A 17,416-nucleotide genomic window follows, 5' to 3' on the forward strand; every position below is an offset into this window, starting at 1 on the left:
GGGGTTCCGAGAGTTAGAATCCCCCCTTATGACTGGGATAAAAAAATATGACTTTAAGCAAAGGAGTAATTAAAGGATTATTTTTGTATTCAAAATAGATGCTTAATTTTTTTTTCGCTATGGGAATTTCCTAAAGTGTTTTTTTTTAATATCTTGAAACAATTTGTAGTGAACACTATTAAAATTTAGTAATTTCTCATGTTCATGCTATTTAAATAATAATCAACTTTTATTGTTACGAAAAACAATGTCTTTCAATTTCGTGGTGTTCTTTTAATCATTCAGACTCTTTCATTTACACTCATACCACATCTTCTTATACCGATCTTAAATCGGGCCACATGTAAAATGTACCGCCAGTTGTATCAATATTGCAATGAATATCTCTGTGAATCTTACTGGATCTTATGTCATCTTAAACTTCGTTTGCAGACGCTCAAAGTTTTCTATTTATTACGATAACATGGTCACATTTTCTGGGTGCATGTTCAATATAAAGGAATGATATGCGAATGTCATACAAGTGAAAGGTTTAGCTACCTATCAAGCCAGTTTTAATTCACCATTTCATACATAAGGAATATGAAAGTTGTTTCCCATTCGTTTGATGTATTTTGAATTTTGATTTCGCCATTTGATAAGGGATTTTCCGATTTAAATTTTCCTTGTAGTCGGTATTTTGTTATTTTACATTTTTTGAATTCAAGTTTGAATTGCAGATTTGGGCCGACAACCCAATAATCATCCCTTTCTCTTTATCTTTGTTTTTCCACGAAACTATGTAACGTAATTAAGTAAGACATAATTAATTGTGTATCAGTATAGATAATGTTGAAATAGTTAAGTATAATAATCATTGTTATCCTTGATCATTTAAATAACGGATATTGACCTAACAAACACGATGCCACGTTTAATACAGTTGAAGGTTAGACATATTATAATTACAGCAGACAGTTAGTATATATAAAACTTGACCATGTATGTTATTTTAAGTTGGAAACAAACTCTCAGAGGTAAGCATTCAATTTAATATTGTTCTATGAAGTTATTTTTGTGATTTTATAAATAACTTTTCCAGGATACATTTTACAAATTCAACAATTGTCGCTTTAGTTTTGAGCAGCGAAAAAAATTAATTTGAAATTTAAAAACATTTTACTAAAATGCAAGATTTTTTTTTATGTGTGTACATTTGCACACTGACAACTGTTTGTTTGTAATTCGATGCATACGACCATACATAATTAATTTACATGAACGTGTTACATGTGTCGCATTTGCCATTTGATTAAAGAATTTCCGTTTTTTAATTTTCCCTTGAGTTCGTTTTTGTTTGCAATTGTACTTTTCCTTATCTGATATTAACGGATATTTAGTTTTTCACGAACGAATCTTGTCCATCAAAACAAAAGTTGCACGTATCAACAATAAAGAAATGAACGACTAGTGGCAGTACCGAAAAGTATCTCTCTCTTTTGGTAAGGATACGCACCATATACTTTGACACTTACCATACACGCGGCGAAATACCAGTTGTACAAAATAAAAGTCGAAAAATGGGAAATAATTGCTACCTCTAGAAAATGATCTATTTCAATAAGCCTGTACTGTGATAAATGTGGATTTATAAATAATTACAAACCACTTCAATGTATTTGTAGAACATGAAGAGGTGTTCGACTAGCTATGTATTGTTTTGTGGAATCTGGTTTGTATGGGTTTTGGCATTACATGTAACAGGTATGATTTTTTTCCAAAGCGATGAATAAAAACATCATAAATATGAGAAAAAGAATCAATGAATTTTGTAGTGTTCTTCATTGTGGTATGTTTTATATTGATATTGTTTTTGTTTAATTAGGTCTTTCCACTTTTCCGTGGAAAGATCTATTGCTTTTGTTCTGATTATTATTTTTTTCTTACGCCTATATTTTTTCCTTCACTGTATTGTTGTTTTCAAATATGTCGCTTAGATTTTTGGAATATGATATTGTTCAGATAATACGCTTTTGAAACTGACCCCGCGAAACAAAAAAAAAAAAATACATTTATTGATTTTTCTACTGTAATAGGAGACTTCGTCCCCTTAATACTTATACACCATGCATACAAATGTCCTTGTAGAACTATTGATAAAAAAATCAATGATTTGTCTTGTTGGTAGTATTTAACGGTACATAAGGAACTTGTTGTTACTCTACGTCTGTGACAACAACTTTCTTGTTTTGGTTCAGTGGCTGTCGTTTGTTGATGTGGTTCATAAGTATTTTTCGTTTCTCGTTTTTATATAGATTAAACCGTTGGTTTGCCTGTTTTAAATGTTTCACACTAGTTATTTTGGGCTCTTTATAGCTTGCTGATCGGTGTAAGCTAAGTATCCGTGTTAAAGGCCATGCTTTGACATATATTTGTTTACTTTTTACACATTGTGACTTTGGTTTAGGCACTCATACCGCATCTTCTTATTGATATTAGTTGATTTTTTTGCTGATTAGAAGGGGTGATAGAAATTGCTACACTTCACATATAACCAATTAAACTAAAAGGAAGTTATTTTGTTTTATTATTTTTTATTGGGGAAATTGCTTCTATTGCTATTATGTAGAAAATGTAACGTATTCTTCGACTAATCTTTCGAGCCACCAAACTTAATACCAACGACGTTTAGTAATGCTTATTGAAAAATATGCATAACACAAAAGTACCAGTTTTATTGCCAAAGATGCGCAATTAGACATGTTAGACAAAAAAGAGTACATGGGACCAGCTCCTTCCCTTACACATTCTGGAGCGGTTCGTGTGGCTCAGTTATATATTTTTGTTACATGTTTTGTGTACTGCTGCATGGTCTGTTTGCTGTTACATTGTTTTTCGTCTTTTCCAGAGACATTTCAAGTTTATTTTCTATTTATGAGTTTGAATATCCCATTTGATATTTTTGCCTCTCTTTTAGTGTAACAGCAGCAATGCTTGAATCTTACACCTTACACAAATATCAATAAGTAGACAAAACCGGAATAAATGTAAAGCTTTCCCCAGACAAGGAAACAGCGATATGCATGAGAGAATTACATTCGTTATTTTAGAATTATTGCGAAATGAACAATGTTACAGTTGAATAGAACGATATCCCTATTGTCAAGTCAATATAGAAATACTGCCTAAATTATCAACTCAGATTTATAATAAAATGTATGCATTACTGTCAAACATTAATTTGGTAACTTGTCTTGAAGTTATGACAACACTTCTAACACGCACATACAAAATGAGATATCTTTTTTACCCGTTTTTGCAAAATTGAAATTTGTTATAATCGAGTTCTTGCTTAAACATTCTTTTTGAAATGTTGTTTTCTTCAGTGAATTAACAAAACAATATTCAACATATTCGTTGTATTCAATTATCTGTCGTCAATTTGAAAAAGAATGTAACCAATCAAATTTGACAAAATTGATGGTTTGAATACTTTTCTTTTCTTTTAATAATAAACTATCTTCAGTGACACTAAGTATTGAGACCAGGTCAGCAGGATGTTGTTTGTTGTTTTCTTTTAATAATAAACTATCTTCAGTGACACTAAGTATTGAGACCAGGTCAGCAGGATGTTGTTTGTTGTTTTCTTTTAATAATAAACTATCTTCAGTGACACTAAGTATTGAGACCAGGTCACCAGGATGTTGTTTGTTGTTTTCCTTTAATAATAAACTATCTTCAGTGACACTAAGTATTGAGACCAGGTCAGCAGGATGTTGTTTGTTGTTTTCTTTTAATAATAAACTATCTTCAGTGACACTAAGTATTGAGACCAGATCAGCAGGATGTTGTTTGTTGTTTTCAGCTTGAAAACGATCTTCATTTATTTTAATCTTGGTCTTTTAATACCAAATGATTTTTACGATTTTTTCAATATCTTTATTCAACATATATGATATCTTTTTTTACTTTTTCTAGATAGTTATGATAACTCACCAAAACCAGCTGGTAAGACTTTCGTATATGATTCTATAGATTGTCTCACTTGCATGTCACTTGGTCTCTGTTGGAGAGATGTGTCATTGTCAATGATACCACATCTTCCTATTTTTATATCTAAATATTAATGCTTCATAATATATATAATTTTTTTTCATTTTTCCTAAATCCATGTCAATGCCTAAATATTAAATATACGAACAAGTAGATTTGATATATTTGTAAGATGTCCATTACAGATAAAATGTTATCTTTTTTACTTTGAACCGAACATAATTTATCAAACTTATCCAAGATGGAGCGAAAGCTTATATAGATGATTCATTCATATATGATCCTAATTCTATACCGAAATTTTGAGAAATGAAGTCAACATAGCATACCAAGTGTCAGGAAAGAAAAATAAAATGCAGGCCATCATTATCCCCCTAAATGTATGACATTGATGAATTAGATTCAGGCTGGCATCGTCGCCAACGTGTCTGTCATTTTTGTACTTTAGCTGCGTTCATGTCCGTTTATATTATCAATTTTCTTTATCTTTTAGTATTTATGAAGTGTTTTATTTTGGTTTGATCTAGCTTAACACACATTATCGGTAATATGAACAACACTTGATTATGAAATTAAAACGAATACACATTGTAGAATTTAAGTGTAAATAATTGAAATTTCATTTAGAAAAAAGTAAAGTAACGGCTTGTTATATTTATCTATTTCTGAATTATTGTTTGATTGTGGGGGATTTACATTCTTCCGTTTGCTGAAAACAATTCAATGGACAGAAAATGTATAAGTTGTTACAATAGTAATGATAAAACATACAGAGCTCATAAAAATGTGTAAGCCTGCCATATTCCTTATGTGCCTGTACCACGTTAGGAGCCTATAGTTCATGGTGGGCGTTGGTTATATCTGTTATATACTTTTTTTTACAGTTGTTGTTATAAATGAGGCCGTTAGTTTGCAAGGTTTCCCATTTTTTATGTCTGGGTCTTTTATAGCCGACTATTCGATAGCAGTTTTTCTCGTTGTTGAAGGCCAGACGGTTGCCTATTATTGCGTATATGCACTTCATATGAACAATTGGGGATAGCTGTCTCATTGATAATCATACCATATCTCCTTATATTGTTATTTAATGACAACAGGAAATTCGAATAAACAATAACATTTTATATTATTTTATACAGAACAAAATTGCCGAATGGATCAACAGGGAAGGAATTATACTGGAAAAGTCAGCAAAACACGATTTGGACAAACGTGTCAAGCATGGTCGTCGTTAGCTCCTAACCAGCATCCATTCTCGGTTAAAATGGCCGACTATGAAAATTACTGCCGAAATCCAGACGATAAAGATTATGGTCCATGGTGTTATACCACTGACCCAGATACGAGATGGGAATATTGTAATATACCTTATTGTGGTAGGTGTGTTAATTATTTGACTTCTCCCTTATTTTCCATTTATTTCAAAAATAGATAGAAAGTTGATTTTCTCCGTATAATAACAGCTTCACATTACATCATGGATATCAAAATTTTCGTTAAAGTTGTTAATTTCATTTTGTGTTTCCGTAATGTGCATGAATTGTTTCGTATACTATATTTTGAAATGTTTAGAAATTTTGCAGTTAAGGCTTGTTTTTCCTTAATAAAAATGATAATTCCCAACTATATAATATGTAAGATATGTCTATGGCATGTTAGAAATGTAATGAGGATAGTGCTTATCAAACTGAGCGATTTTACTTTTAAGTTTTTATATTAAATAATAGTGTAAAGACGTATAGCAATTCAAATCAACTGAAATAAATAATTCGTTGGTATATTATTTCTTTTGGCAGAAGGAGCAGACAATCCAGGTAAGATTACATTCTTATGCATGTTATGCTTTAGTCGACATACTGACACTCTTTGTCTTCCTATTTGGAATGTTAAACTAAGTTATAACCATCCCATACTGAAAATAGCGGTTATCAATATCGTTGAATTATACATGTTCACCGTTTTTGTAATTTATGCATATAGTTCTTTTAATCAGTTTATCTATGGATATACTGTTGACATGACATATCAGAACACAATCTAACTGTTATATTAAACCTGTTTTATAAACCATTTATCACATTAACAGTCAATCATGTCTAAAACGTTTTTGATTTAAGGCTTAAGAGATAAGTGTTTACCGTACATTTCTTTTAACTGTATCGAACAGTTGATTTGATTCACTTTTATAAGATCAATGATCATATCGAAAAAAAAGTTATCAAAGGTACCAGGATTATAATGTAGTACGCCAGACGCGCGAAAGTGTCTGAAAATACTTGATTGTCTGCACGTATGGCATAAAACCAGGTTTAATCCAACATTTGTAACATAAGAAAATGCATGTACTAAGACAGGAATATGACAGTGGTTATCCATTCGTTTGTGTGTTTGAGCATTTGATTTTGCCATTTGCTTAGGGACTTTCCTTTAAGAATTTTCCTCGGAGTTTTTTTTTTTTTGCTATATTACTTATTATGCACATGACAAGGACCATTCAAATCAGGAAATAATAAATATATGTCCAGGTAATACGAAAAAAAACCCTAAACATTAAATTCGTGATATACTGTATCAAATGTGTTCAATCATAGTCATGTTATTTTTTTCAACATCTTTACTTCATCATATTGCAATACTTCAGAAAAGGACCATTGGAAACGTGGCTGGCAAAGATATGAAGATTCGTGTTATTCAATCCAGTACACAAAAAAAAATTGGTTTGATGCTAAGGTACGTCTTTGTTAAAGTTCGTTTTAATCCACACACAGGTGTACTTCATTGTTCACCAAACTGTTTGTCCTATCATCTGTTTGTCTGTGTGTTTGATTGTTTTCCATGACGTTTGGTTTTCTTCATTTTGGTATTTCTAGTATTCCTTGTTTTTTTCTTAATAAATTATACAGCAGTTTTGTTTTATTATATTTGATTTGATTTTTAATACAGAAAGTTTCCATACGGTTAGCTTAGTCTGTTATTTTTTATTAATTGATCAATCACAAAATTATACATACTCTTCTGTCAGGATGGGATTTAATAGGTTATTCCTGGTATTGAACAGTTAGTATATTTGTCAATTTACGAATTTGATGCAAACTGTATTATCTATTGTATCATGTGTATAATCAGTTAAAGCATTATTAACCCTGGCTGATGATTTTGTTACATATATTATTTCGACTGACGTATATGTTTAGTAATATATGATTTATTCATAAATACACACCTATCGAAATGAACATCAATTTAAAACAAATGTCCCTCAAATTCAGATGTCTTTTATTTAAGGACTTCTGTAAAAACAACCTTAATGCGTATTTGGCTGAAATTCAAACAGCTGGAGAAAACAACTTCTTGATGAATCTCCTTCCAAAACCAACATTAGATGACAGTAAGTAATAATCTAGACTTAAAGTCAGGAATCTGATGCTCAGTAGTTGTCGTTTGTTGATGTGGTTCATAAGTGTCGTTTTTTATATAGATTAAATTGTTGGTTTTCCCGTTTGAATGGTTTTACAATAGTCATGTTTGGGGCCCTTTATAGCTTGATGTTCGGTGTAAGTCAAGGCTCCGTGTTGAAGACCGTACTTTGACCTATAATGGTTTACTTTTACAAATTGTGACTTGGATGGAAAGTTGTCTGATTGGCACTCATACCACATCTTCTTATTTCAAGTTAGGAATTTTTTTTTACAAAACACAATGAAAATAGGATAAACTCTAAGGTTTACCGGTTGACCGTTCAAAATTAACAAATTGATTGATTTAAGATGCCGCCATATCATTTTCATTATAATGTGCTTTTATAATTGATGAAAACTCTCTTATCTATTGTGTCATGTGTAGTTATTATCAATTCTGGCTTATGATTGTTTAACATATTATGAGTCGACTGAGTTAAAAGTTAAGTAATATATTTATGCGAGTTTTGATATGTGAAAACTGCTAATTTGAAGTGGCAGTTCAATATTTAGATAAAGAATAGGAAATGATGGCACTCTTGTTTGACGCAAACACAATTCTGTTGTCAGTGTATACTAATATTGATGTCATTTGTAATGTAGAATCCATCCATATCCACTCATGTTTTGATTTATGATACAGATACATTGTTTCTGTAATAAATTGGAAATATTGTCAATTCTAGTAGATGCGGTCAAATATTTTTTTGATACATACCATCCTGAGATATGAAATTACTGATTCTGAGTAAAAGTTCAGCATTTTTATTCAATCGATTGAGACAACATTTTGAAGTCATTTTGTATCTTTATTGCTGACATTTGTATATACAATTCATCCCGAGTAAACAAACCTAGCGATTTAGCATACTGCTTTATGATTTTCATAATTAAGTGTAGATATCATGACTATGGTCAGTTGTGTTTAATATAGTCAAATATTTTGTTATACAAAGCATCCGAAGAGACATCTACGTACCCTAAGTTGTTGTCATTGTTAACCAATATTTTAACTTTACGAAATTAATGTAAACGAACTGCTACATTTTTAAACAGATATGAATTACTGAAAGAATTCGATGTTAATTGATTGATTGATTGAATGGTGTTAAACGCCACTTTATTTAGGTCCTCCGACTGTTCGAAGCAGTCCTGAAAGCTGTCACAGGTAAACCTGGTCTGATTAAAATGACTGGTAGGCAACTTAACATGCTGTACAAGTGAGGAAAAAAAAAATAACGAAAAAGATCGAACTCCGAGGAAAAGTTCAAAACGGAAAGTCCCTAATCAAATGGCAAAATCAAAAGCTCAAACACATCAAACGAATGGATAACAACTGTTATATTCCTGCCTTGCTACAGATATTTTGAGTGTTTGCCTCTTCAAGATATTACCTTTGATATCGTTTGTTTGATATGATTATTGAATGTAGCATAGACACGCTGATAAATACGAGTGTAGATCAAAGTATGAATATAAATCGTGTTATAAAAGGGCCGGTTAATGCCGATGTCATTTCGTTTTTTGGCTATCATGTTGAATTTAGTTTAGCTGGACAACGTGAACCGATATAAGCATTGAAAAGTGGACTCTCCTCATTTATACAAACCAATGTATTTCAGATTTTATAGAGGTTTGGCTTGGTGGAAATGATGTAGAATCAGAAATGTTTGGACGATTTATCTGGAGCAAAAGTGGTTCCGAGTTTAATTTTACTGACTGGGGACCAGGAGAGCCGAGTCGGTATTCTGAGCACTGCCTATCCACTCACTTATATAGAGATCGTAAACTTCATTGGAATGATAGGACATGCTATTGGGGGAACTTCTTTGTCTGTGAGAAAAGGTAATTGAATAGTTTACCTCTTTGGGACTGGTATGATAGAAACCAAAACATCAAGTTCAATGTACAATACTGATTTAAGTATTGAAAAAATATGTAAAGGTTCTCATTCATTCCTAAACTGAACACACATTTAGTTTTTTCAAATGCTATCTTGTAACATCAATGTTCTAGGACAGTTTAGGTTTGAGTGTTTACATACATGTTTACACGACCAGTATTATTCTTAATGTGCCATTGCAAGTCAGAAACCTGAAAATACAATAATTGTCCCTGGTTGCCGTCTGTCCTATTTGTTTTTTTTTCTTTAAATTTATGGTTTGTCTTAAATTGAGTTTATTGGGTTTTTGTTGATAGTCTCTTTTTACTTTTTGTCATTTCGGAACCTTTTATAGCTGACAATGCAGTTTGAATGTGTATATTGGTAAAGGCTTTATGTGACCTATAGTTTCTTAAAACTCATTTTGAAATAGACAAATAGTTGTCTCATAATGAGTTATACCAGATCTCCTTTCTTCTATAAAGTAATCAAACTTTAAACCAGAAAACTCGTAAATAATTAGAAAAAAAAAAATCATCGTCGGATTTGGAACTAATTACTATACTTTTTGACTTGACGCTGCTTTATTGATATATCCACAAAGACAAAACAGAACCTTTCGGCAAACAAATATTTGAAAAACAAAATATGTTTTTAGTGAAATTCATTATGTGTTGGAGTGATTGTATCCACTGAAAATAGACCTTCAATTGAAAATAAATTAATGCTTGATTGATATAGAAATCTTAACCTGCTTTTGAACTTCCAGCAAAGTAAGTTTCAATCTTACCCCATTTTCAAACTCGAGTTATATGCATTTAGTACAACGTGCTTAAATCTTTCTACTGAACAGACTGAAAAGGGGGAAATTATTACACAGCCCAATTTTTAACAAACAAAACCAACTTCTTCAAGGAAACAAAGAACAAGACAACATGCACAACATAGTCGTGACAGACTAGCCGAACATGTGTTAGCATATTTATGCTCATAATTCATGTATATTTTTCAGTGTTGGACCTTCAGGGTGCGGAGAATAGGATACTATGATGGTTAATTGTCTTTACTCAGAATAAAGATGTTAAAACGGAGTTTGATTTTGATTTACTTATCAAACCACCCCCATAAACAAGACGGACAATCACTTAAAGATGGCTTCCTAGAATAGAAAAAGTGGGGACATATACAATGGTATCATCCATAATAATTAATTCCAGAACAAACAGAAATGACCATGGCTAAAAGTGGGTATTGCCTCATTGACAATCATGTCAAATCTTTTTATTTTCATATTGATGACATCACTGACATCAAAGGATCAATTGATACGATCGTTTCTGGAAAAAAATGAATATTAGTATATCCATAGCGGACTGGGACAAACTTTTCTGATTTCAATCCTTTTCAATTCTGTATTTGACTTCACCTCCCCACTGTTTTGATTGGAGTATTTTTGTTGACAGAATCTCTCTTTTATTCCAAACAATCAATCTGGTATCAATGGCGTGTGATTGCATTGGTCTATGTAATTTAACAATGATTAGTTTTTCAATATACCACCATTGTAAATTGTATTGTGACATGTGTAACAAGCAAATGTTTGTTATGTCCATTGCTGCCTTCGATCACATGCTTTTCTGATATCTGACATCCTCACATGCACCATGTCCAGCGCCGTATACCACTGCGCCCAAAAAGGCTATATTGAACATTGAATATAGCTGTCGTTAGTCGAGTAATGTCTTGTTTCGTCTGTATTATGTAGTGTTGAAACACATTATATGATGTAGTGGTTCAAATCTTAACGCATTGCAGATCTGTCGTAAATACTGATAATCATACATACCATGCAGTTACAACAATATAATTGTATTACAAACGTCTTAATATAAGCAATTTACGGCAGACGTTCATCTTCGGATATGATACGGTTATGTAGGGATTAATGAAAACGACACGTTATAAATTTTGTGCTTCTGAAGAGTTTTTCTTTGTTTATCTTCACCATGAACACTCAAACCAAACTATTTGAAAGCGAGGAATTTATAATACATAAAGACATGAGGAGCTTTAAGTCAAATAGGACATATTTATACTTCGTCTGAACTTTAACCCATGTAAGATCGGCAATGTGCTTGGTCAATGTTTGCTCTTCCTTCATAAGGATTAGGACTCCTGCTTCTGTGACATGGTAACAACAGTGGATGATGCTACAATGGAAGGGGGGCACAAAATGCTCTAGTTTGCAGATCTTACGTTGTTGTAAGGCAGTTTTCTGTCTCAATCAAACACACACACTGTTTTAGCAGCAGTAAAAATTCCTGTTTTCAATACATATCAATCCGTTGCAGCGCTCATCTCAGACCATATGACAGAAAGAGTCATCTAAGTAGGATTATTTGCCATAATGTGTAGTTTATATTTTGTCGTTTTGATGTGAGAGTTTTTACGTAAGATATATGATTTTAACCATTTTACTTGCTGATCTGTTATCTATGATAAAGAATAAAGGTAGACATCAAGTATTATGCAAACTGGGTCAGATACTTATATGTTAATTATATGCTATTTTTCTTGAGTGTGATAAAATTCTTTTTTTTATCCCGTTTTATGAATACACCCGTATTATTACAGCCTTTTGTCATCACAGGCTATTTCCATGAATTGATAAACCTGCAAATCATAAGCGACATTTTCTTAAATTAAAATACATAAATAGAGGTATTGATTTTATTAACTTGTCTAGCATATTCTATGACTCTTCCGTCTATAGCTTAATACCTCCGTATTTTGATAATATAGAACAACCCATTATTTCGTATTCTTATAAAAAAACGAGCAGAAATTTGATTTTTAATTATATGTCGATTACATCAGACGTCAATATAGAAAATAATGTTCGTTCCACTTGAGACAGCGAAACATCTAGTTTTAGATATGTTCCCTATGGTCATGCTATTACAAGAGACATCAACATCGTCGAAGACCGTGAGGTCATAACTTTTCTAAAGAAAGGACCGAAATACCGTCCTCCATCTGTAATAGATTGGAAACAGTGTCGTCGGGTCATTAAAGACTGCCTACTATGAAAATTGGTGCAAACGTGAAAAATCTGATAAAAAATCTTTAGACAGTTATTTAAATAAAATTATAAATACTGCTAATATTCGAATATCTCATTTAGAACACAATTCTGAAATTGATAATAGGATCCATGATATTCCCATTTCTAGAATAAAAAATAAATTAAGGTACTCGCAGAGCGGTTTGTGTTCGTAACGGCAGACAAGGCAGCCAATAATGTAGTGGTGGTGTGACGCATATATTACACGGAAATTCTTCAAAACGAAATTATCAATTCCACTACATTGAGGTCCGTACGCACCACAGAGAGTCAAATCGTTAACAAGCAAACCACTTCCACTACCCAGCTTAAAGCATCTACCGAACATTTGAAAGTCCCTACCATGTACAGCTGGTTACCGAAATTACACAAAAAACATTAAAATTTCATTTTATCTGCGCATCGAGTAAGTGTTCTACTACTAATCTATCAGTGCTTCTAGCTACCTCCCTTACTACTATCAAAGAACTGGTTATTAACTTTTGTAATAAAGCTTATGACAATAATGGTATAAATTATTTTTGGAGTGTTAAAAAATCTTTAGATGTTTTAGATAAAATACATGCTTTTGATGGTCCTTATAATTCTGCTGACAGTAGTTTTTCTACTCTGTACACTACACTTCCACACAATCTTATAAAGAAAAAGTTTTTGAATTGGGGTTGATAATGGTCTTTCGAAAAATCTCATTGTAATTCTATTTGCTCTAACTCGTTTAAAGCCCTTTTCTGTAACAAAAAAGGAAAGTATGCTAGATACACTTACTGGAAATGTGAGGATATGATTGAAGCTTTTAATTTTCTGCTAGATAACATTTATATCCGTTCCGGCGATAAAGTGTATCGACAGGTAGTAGGTATTCATATGGGCAATAACTGTGCCCCTTTTATAACAGATTATTTCTATATTGCTATGAATCTTAGTTTATGACCAAACTCAGTAAAAACCCATCATTGTTATATTTAGTTGACACATTCAACAATACCTACCGTGATCTTGATGATTTCGTTAAATAATCCAGAGTTCTATACATATACTTCCGAAATTTACACAAAAGAACATACTTTAACTAAATCTAACATAAACAGCAGCAGTTGCCCTTTTCAAGATTTAGACATTTCAATTTCTAACGGGAAACTGCATACTAAAATTTACGACAAAAGAGACGATTTTTCATTTCCTATTGTTAATTTTCCTTTTTTAGACGGCTATGTGCCTTTGTTTCCATTATACGGTGTTTATATATTCCAACTCGTTCGGTATGCCCGTGTGTGTTCTGATGTCATAGATTTTAACGAACGTTATCAATGCATCACTGGGGAAATTATTGTGTCAGGGATTTCGATACCATAAATTACTAAAACTTTTACTACATTCTTTCAAAGATAGATTTGATTAGTAAATCTGGCTGTACCTGTAGAAAACTTATTAAAAATGGTATTTCACATCCTAAATTTTACGATAATATTGTACTTAAAGCGCGGAAATCACTAAGTGATCTGTGTAAACTCATTGAACCTTTAAACAAACTTATAAGTAAGGGTTATCGAACCAATATTGTATAAGATCTCTGAATATAGTTTACATTGGCACTAATATCGATTTTGTCATTAGCAAATTAAAACATAACTAAATTGTATCTTCTTTTGAGGAGGGATGTATAGAGACACACGCACGTTAATTTTTATCTCTAAAGAAGTCACTAAGCACTATCGTACTAACTGTCGATACATTTATTTTGGCATTCATGTCTTCTCTGACTGTTCATGACGTTAACATACTAAATCCCTGGGATGTGTAATTAGTTGATTTTAGTCTCTGATGAATGATTTTTTTATTATTAATTGTTTTTGGCGTTTAACTAGCTGTCAGTAACTGCGAGTACTCTCAAATCGTACTTTCTTGTTAATTTGACATGTTACTATTTGTAATGCTTTTTTTTATTAATATGGATCTTGTCTTTATGCCAGCTTTGCTTATTTGGAATATCTACTAATTTTCACTTCTGTGTGCTACATTTGTATAAACCTCAAGATTAGTCTCCTTAAATCTGTACAGGGAATTTTATCCAACTCTAATTGTATAGTTTTATTGTTGATATTCACCCAGTGTTAAATTAGGTATTAGAATGACAGAACTTTCTTGATATTCCTAAGTATTGGAAAATTTTATATACACAGAAGTAGTTGTTAAAAGGCTAATTTTAGTATTATTTGTGTAATAGACATTACAAGAACTTTAACTGTGACACCTGTTAACCGTTAAATAGTAATATTTTCCTAGCATCTAAATGAACTCTCTAAATGTAGAACTGTCGCAATTAATTAGTACTATTTATCTATGACCATAAAGTTGCCACTGAAGAACATTTAAAGTTTCTGGTTATTCTAATGTGTTTAACATTCAAAGATAAAGACAGAGTTAATGTATTTTCTGGTCAGTTTTAAGGTTGTTGCTCGATGTGAAAAGTTTGTTACATGTTTGCAATATATAAATATTGTATAAGAACTCGATGTTGTCTTTTTAATTCATATTGAGGTGTAACATAAATGGTGGCAGCGGAAATGGGATTAATTAATTTAAGTTATTAATTATTCTGTAGTGGATTATAAGCGTAATTTTCCTAAAGGATATGTGCTATTGTAGGATTAATTATTACTTATGTAGCTGATGTGATTTATCAGTGTTTTCTTTTTTTGCCGTTAACCTGGCGTATATCCAGCTGTGTAATTCAGCGATTTATTGGATATAGTATATCCAGCTGTGTGATTCAGCGATTGATTGGATATGAAACGTTTGTTTAGTTTATTGGATATTGATTCCGTATTTTGGAATATATCCGGCTGTTGATTCAGCGTTGACTTTGAATTATCGAGCGTAGCCTTAAACTCACTTTTTCGTTATATTTCCATTAATCACAGGATTAATTGTAGTTAGTGATACTATCCGTAATGGCAGAAGAAGGTGTACTAGAAGGAGGCAGCATAGCAAAAAATCGACCAAGAAGAAATATAAATTTAATGCAATTTACAGATGCCGAATATGCAGATGAAAGCGACGTGCCAGTTGAGGAAGAAGTTTTTCAAAGACTGAAAACTCCGCCGCCGAAAAAAGCAACAAGAAAGACAAATAAAAATGAGTTAGATATCGAAAGGGAAAAGCTTGTCATCGAACGGGAAAAACTCGAAATCGAAAAAGAGAAATTAGAAATCGAAAGAGAAAGAATTCGTTTACAGGGATTTAACTGTTTAAATACTGATAAGTATCAGTCACTACTATTTAAAGTAAAATTACAACCATTTGATACGAAACTCGATGACATCTTAACATTTTTATCGGAATTTGATGCAGTAAGTGGTCAGGCAAATTGGTCTAATGACATTAGGATTTTACAATTAAGAATATTAATTGTTGACAGGTGAAGCAAGACAGGTTTCTTCACAAACGTCCACTTCGTACGACGATCTGAAACGTGCGCCAATCGATCGATATGGAAAGAGACCCCATGAATATTTTGTTGACTTAGTTAATGTTAGAAAAGCTGACAATGAAACTTACAGAGCTTTAATGGCGCGGATTATACAAAATCTCAACCGATGTTCCAAGGACAAAGATCCGATCAAAAGTTTATAAGAGGAATTTTTTTCTGAAGGCTCTTTCACCAGTTCAAACGCAATTGGTAAGAAGAAATAAAGGCAGCGCGTCCGTAGTAGACGCAGCAGAAGACTATATAGTACCGACAAAGGATGACAATGTACAAAATGATGAAAAATAGAACTGACAGTAACCGTTGTTTCAAATGTAAAGCTATTGGACATTATGCACGTGATTGTGCTATTGGACAACCGTTTTGTGCTAAGCTTGTTGTAATTAACATAGACACACCGTATTATACAGGTATCGCTAAAGTTGGACTCGAACCGAAATTGGCCGCCGAAGCACTTTTGGGAATGGATATACTAGTGCGAACTAGTAACACATTTGTTCTAACCAGAAAACAAGCCAAGCGCGCCGAAGATGAGATCGAATCTGACAATGATACACATGAAAGCAAAGTTGAACATGCCATGGAAATTACGAAAATATATGAAGATGATGAGATTGTTATTGGTAACATTTCCTATGGAAATATTGAATATACAACATCTACATACAGACCGCAGTCGAAGGGTAGATGTGAGCGATTAAATGGTTCTTTGAAGTTCTTGCTCAAGAAGTCGTGCACTGTCGACGAATGGGATGAATTGGTTCCTTATGCGTTAAGCGAGTATCATGAAGTTCCGCATGAAGAAACAGGCTTTTCAGCGCCGTTTGAGTTGTTGTATGGCTTGCCTGTGAGAGGTCCGATGGCTATACTTCGTGGATTGTCTACTGGAGAGGATGAGAAACACCGTTCAGTTATTGAACTTGGAATTACGATACGTAATTGTTTGGCAGCTATGCCAGAAATTGTTAAAGAAAAGATCAAGGCTTGGTACGACAAGCATACAATGTTCAGAGAATTTGAACCTGGGGGCGAAGTGCTATTATTTTTACCGTCCGAGGCATTACAGAACATTGCCGATGCTTTATCAGGAATATAACAAAGATTGACTGTAAGCGTTATGCTTTATTGTTTTTGTTACATCTATGTAAATTGGAGCAACGCCTTTTATTTGATTTTTAAAGTTAATTTTCGAAAACAGTGTTTTCTCTTGAAAAAGGAGATGTTAAAAGGCTAATTTTAGTGTTATTTGTATAATAGACATTACAAGAACTTTAACTGTGACACCTGTTAGCCGTTAAATAGTAATACTTTCTTAGCATCTGAATGAACTCTCTAGAAACTTTTCTGAAATTTGAATCTGGCTGTTTAGTGCTTAGTTGTCAATATGTTTTTGTGGTGAATGGTTTGTTAGTTTTTTCACCTGGTCATTGACT

At 32.4% G+C, this 17,416-nt stretch overlaps 1 protein-coding gene across 1 annotated transcript; it reads left to right on the forward strand.

Annotated features, from left to right (window-relative positions):
• Window positions 1-1,647: 1,647 nt before the first annotated feature.
• Window positions 1,648-10,463, forward strand: LOC143076856 (uncharacterized). The gene is made up of 8 exons (XM_076252749.1): window positions 1,648-1,743; window positions 3,958-3,981; window positions 5,169-5,408; window positions 5,829-5,846; window positions 6,674-6,762; window positions 7,318-7,420; window positions 9,113-9,335; window positions 10,385-10,463. The coding sequence occupies exons 1-8, from the start codon at window positions 1,668-1,670 to the stop codon at window positions 10,410-10,412; spliced, it is 801 nt and encodes a 266-aa protein (XP_076108864.1). The 5' UTR covers window positions 1,648-1,667; the 3' UTR covers window positions 10,413-10,463.
• Window positions 10,464-17,416: the final 6,953 nt, after the last annotated feature.

This window comes from Mytilus galloprovincialis, chromosome 5 (genome assembly GCF_965363235.1).
Source record: "Mytilus galloprovincialis chromosome 5, xbMytGall1.hap1.1, whole genome shotgun sequence".
In the NCBI taxonomy this organism is placed as follows: Eukaryota; Metazoa; Mollusca; class Bivalvia; order Mytilida; family Mytilidae; genus Mytilus; species Mytilus galloprovincialis.

Excerpts from the sequence above, each read along its gene's own strand:
- LOC143076856 (XM_076252749.1), top strand. The coding sequence starts at position 1,668 with ATGAAGAGGTGTTCGACTAGCTATGTATTGTTTTGTGGAATCTGGTTT. Across the intron at positions 7,421-9,112 it reads AAAACCAACATTAGATGACA|ATTTTATAGAGGTTTGGCTT; the intron begins GTAAGTAATAAT and ends AATGTATTTCAG. Across the intron at positions 9,336-10,384 it reads TTCTTTGTCTGTGAGAAAAG|TGTTGGACCTTCAGGGTGCG; the intron begins GTAATTGAATAG and ends TATATTTTTCAG.